The sequence below is a fragment of the Vicia villosa genome, linkage group LG7, assembly GCF_029867415.1.
Source record: "Vicia villosa cultivar HV-30 ecotype Madison, WI linkage group LG7, Vvil1.0, whole genome shotgun sequence".
Lineage (NCBI taxonomy): Eukaryota > Viridiplantae > Streptophyta > Magnoliopsida > Fabales > Fabaceae > Vicia > Vicia villosa.
The window spans coordinates 35,433,564-35,438,154 of record NC_081186.1 but is presented as its reverse complement, the minus strand read 5'-3'; the positions used below and the strand labels follow the sequence as shown (position 1 = coordinate 35,438,154).

General features: G+C 29.4%; 1 protein-coding gene across 1 annotated transcript; it reads left to right on the top strand.

Annotated features, from left to right (window-relative positions):
• The first annotated feature begins 455 nt into the window (after positions 1 to 455).
• On the top strand, positions 456 to 1,063 carry LOC131618855 (calcium-dependent mitochondrial ATP-magnesium/phosphate carrier protein 1-like). Its single transcript, XM_058890010.1, has 2 exons — positions 456 to 795; positions 915 to 1,063. The coding sequence occupies exons 1-2, from the start codon at positions 456 to 458 to the stop codon at positions 1,061 to 1,063; spliced, it is 489 nt and encodes a 162-aa protein (XP_058745993.1).
• Positions 1,064 to 4,591: the final 3,528 nt, after the last annotated feature.

Sequence of the window (4,591 nt, the reverse complement as noted above, 5' to 3'; positions counted from 1 at the left end):
AATAAAGATAATCAGGCAACGACTCAGAGTTGTTATGCATCTTGCAGAAGCTCTAGAATATTGCACAAGAAATGATCGTGCCCTATATCACAAACTAAACACATCTAGAGTTCTATTTGATGAAGTAAGTTTTGTACTCCCCTTTGGTTATGCATTCTGATTATGATCCAAATGCATAATAATGGATCATGTTTACGTTAATGTATTCAAACCGGCTTAACTTTGTTGATACTTTTATCATTTTAGTAAACTCATTCTCTGAATACAAACTTAATTTTCAAGTGGCATTTACTCTTTTTAATTTGTTCCTCCATTTTGCAGCAGAATGAATTGTATTGGTTAAGCCATAAAACAAGGATTTCTTAAGGCTTAAGCATCGGTAAATCCTATGAACTTGATCTGATGGATAGAAGGACAATTAGTACTAATTACTTATCAAATTCCATGCTTTTGAAATGCTGAAAAATGTTATTGGAGATGATCAAGCCAACAAATCCGATATCGGCACTGTTGGGAAGCTTTTAGCTGGTGGTGTGGCTGGTAGATTTATGCAGACTGCAATTTATTTGTTGGATCTTATCGAAACTAGGCTACATACTTGTGCCTCTGAGGTGGAAGAGCTTCTAATCCTGGAACAATCACAAAGAATATATGCATTCAAGACTGAGGGACCTCGAGCTTTCAACCGAGGACTTCTTCCATCTGTGATCGGTATGATTTCTTATGCTGGCGTTGATCTCGCTGTTTATGATACATTGAAAGATATGTCTAGAAGATGTATTATTCATAATAATGGTATGTTATTACTGCAACCGCAAACCTATTGATTAGTATTTTGTTTAATAACAAATTAACATTGCTATTACAATTTTCTCCTTTGGAAAAGTGAATTATTATTTTTATCTCTTTCATAGATTCTGGTCCTCTTATACAACTGGGGTGTGGAACAATTTCTGGAACCCTTGGAACTACTTGTGTCTTTCCACTTCAGGTTATTCGTACTAGGTATAGTTTTGCTTCTAAACTATTCTTACCCGAATGGAATGACCCGGATCAAGAGTAATTCTCCTTGCATTGCAGATGCCGTGAAATTGTCTACATTTTATTCTAAAATGTGCTTTGAACTTACAATGTCTTTTTAGGAGTCAGTCCCAATTCGTTTCCAACAAACTCTATAAATACCATTGCATGTGCATAAGTAATAAAGTGTTACTTAGTTTATATGTGGATTTATGAACACATCAATAATAATTTGAGAAGAATGAAGTAATTGAATGTAATTACATATGTTGGTGTAAGAAACTTTGACGTACATAGATTCATTTCATGAACCATTGTTGCTTATTTTAAGGGGATTGTACTATTTTATGATGTTATTCCTCAAATTGTCATTAATGCTTATCCCAGCCAAGTTTACAATTTCATAAAAAACTTGCATGGTTTTATTAAGCAAGCCAACATGCCAGAGATTTGCTAATTTCTTCACTTCCCTCATATCCTCAAGAATATAGAGCCTCAGGTTCTAAAGTTTGTAAATTACAATGGTTCATGTACTTGCTTATCTATGGTGATCAATATTTATTATCCTACTTGCAAGGGTATTGGATCATGCATGATGTACATGTCTCATTGATTTGCCGTGTCTCATATCAGGTTGCATCTGATAGTAATCTGCTTTTTATTGTTTGATAGCAACATGTGCCTTCTGTGTATATAATTTTATTCATATATTGTATCTAATCTTATATGACATCCAGATAGCTTATAATTGGCACCTTAAAATTAATAATTCATTTCATTAGTATTGTTTAGCAACAGAAATGATATAATAATAGGACTAATGAGTTACCTAGATTTTATTCTCTACATTCTGTCCTAGAAACAAAACATAATAGCACAAAAATCCTACCTACACCACTTTGTCAATTACATTCAAAATTAATGGTTTACTAAATTTGGAAGTTAATGACTAGATTAATATTGAATAAGTGAGTTAGTAAATAAGAATTCATTTTTCACTATTTTTGTATACCGCAAGAATTAGGAACCAAAATTGTACATAAGATATTATAATCTCATAATTTATATTCATTATCCTAATTAAATAGTAGGGATATTTTGCTATTTAATAACTGCTTCCACGCATTGAATTTTTTGTGTAGAATTCATGGCATAAATGTTGCATCATAATGCAAATTATTTTTAATAATTGGCTTTTAATTGCCTTTTTATTTTTATCCTTTAGATTCCTAATATCTTCTATTGAATATCTTCAATCTTTATTATATATTTGATTTAAATTTAAATTTATTGACTTTTTTTTTGTAACAATTTATTGACATTTATTGAGCCACCATTTAATTTATATTTTCAAATTCAAATTATGCTGACATTTATTGAGCCACCATTTAATTGAGCCATTCTAAATTACACTTCAATCAATGTCAAAAATTGAGCCACTATTTAATTGAGCCATTCTAAATTACACTACAAATAAATTGTCAAATTAAATAAATTAAATAAAGAAGAAATAATAAAATATTATTAAGAATAAAAACTTAGTAATCAATAAAAATGATTTGACTCTCTCTTTTCTTTCGTTTTCTCTTTCGATATTCTTAGATCTAGTGATTTTTCTACTAATATCTACAATAATAAATGTTAAAATATTATTTAATATTATAATTTATTTTTTGACATTCTTATATCTAATTTTTTATTTTTTTTCGTACTGATATCTACAATAATAAATATTATACTATTATTTAATAATGTAATTTTTTAATTATCTATAATAAATTTATGGCTAAATTACAGTTTTGGTCCCCCTATTATGATCTATTCACGAAATCAGTCCCTCTATTTTAATTTTAAACAATTTTGGTCCCCTTCTCTCAATTTTGATAAAAAATATGGTGATGTGTAATTTTTTTCATTATGTGGATTTTATTGGTGACGTGGATAGTTCCATGTGGCTAATCACATTTTAAATGTCCTTTGTTTTATTTTATTTTATTTACTAAATTAAACTAAACTTATTAAAACAAATAAAATTAATTTCCCCTTTCTAAACCCTAAAAAGAAAATTGTTCATCGTTACTGTATCATCCCCTTTGTCTATTAACATTCATTCAACACTATATCTACAGCAAAACTGGTGTCGGCAAGGCAAGCACTTCCATTTGTTGTTTTCGTAGATCTGGAACCCACCATTAATTCAACACTTTCTTCAACTAAATTGGTTCCAGCAAACACGCTCGTCATGTAGTTTTTGTAGATTTCGAACTAACCGTCATCGATGAGTCAGATCCGGTACCTACCGATATTTCTTCCACCTTGAGCAACTCAACTCTGGCAAGGAAGTTGTTGCAAACATTGTTGGCAAGAATATTGTAGATCTGCACTTAGATCATGTTAGGAAGTTGGATGATAGTTGTACTGGTCTCCAATGATTTTTGGTCTTCAACGTTGTCGGCGGTGGAAACGATTTTGTTCTGGGTTCACTTGTTGGAAAGTTAAGTCTCTCTATTGTTTATGGAACCAGTTCTGTTTTGAGTTCACTTAGGAAGCAGGGACAAAGGAATGTTGCGTAAATGTCGAAAGAGGAGGTAGTGAGGTGGAGATGGACATGGTTTTAATTTGTGAATCTGAGAGGTTATAGCAGGAAACTCAAAAGGAGAAAGAAGATAGCACTTGGCTAATGCAGTAGTTGAAGGTGGATTAGATTTCAAAAATACTACTATTAGTATCTATTTAATTCAATTTTAGCTCAAAAAAATGAAATCTATAGTCTGCTGATCTCTATCATTTTATTGAGTTTATTTGTAGATGAATATCATGTTCAGAAATGGTTAATGATGGTGGCATTCAAGAGGCTGAACAATAATATTGTTTTCTATTCCTAAGGTCAAAGTGGCTGAACCCCAGATAAAATTGTTGCACATCAATTTCATTCCTATGTTTAAATAAAAAATTCATTGACGTGAATGATGAAATTTTGAAACTAATTTTTGTGGTATTAGAGATTAATTATAATATAATAAATTAAAGATTATTAGGTTTTTAAATTATTTTAATTTAAGTTAATAAATAAAATAAAATAATTAAATGACATGTAAAATGTGATTGGCCACCAGGCACTGTCCATGTCACCCAACAAAAGCCACCTATTAAAAAAAATTACACATCACCATATTTTTTACCAAAACTAAGAGAAGGGGACCAAAACTGTTTAAAAACAAAATAGAGGGACTGATTTCGTGAATAGATCATAATAGGGGGACCAAAACTGTAATTTAGCCTAAATTTATATTAAAGCAAAACTGAATGTATTATTAAAATCATTATTTAATATTATAATTTATTTTTTGACATTCTTATATCTAATTTTTTATTTTCTTCGTACTGATATCTACAATAATAAATATTATATTATTATTTAATAATGTAATTTTTTATTATCTATAATAAATTTATATTAAAGCAAAACTGAATGTATTATTAAAATTATTATTCTCCAATATTAATCATAATTTCTCAATAGATAAATGTATTCACAAATTAAAATAATAAGTGAATAAAATTTGAAAAA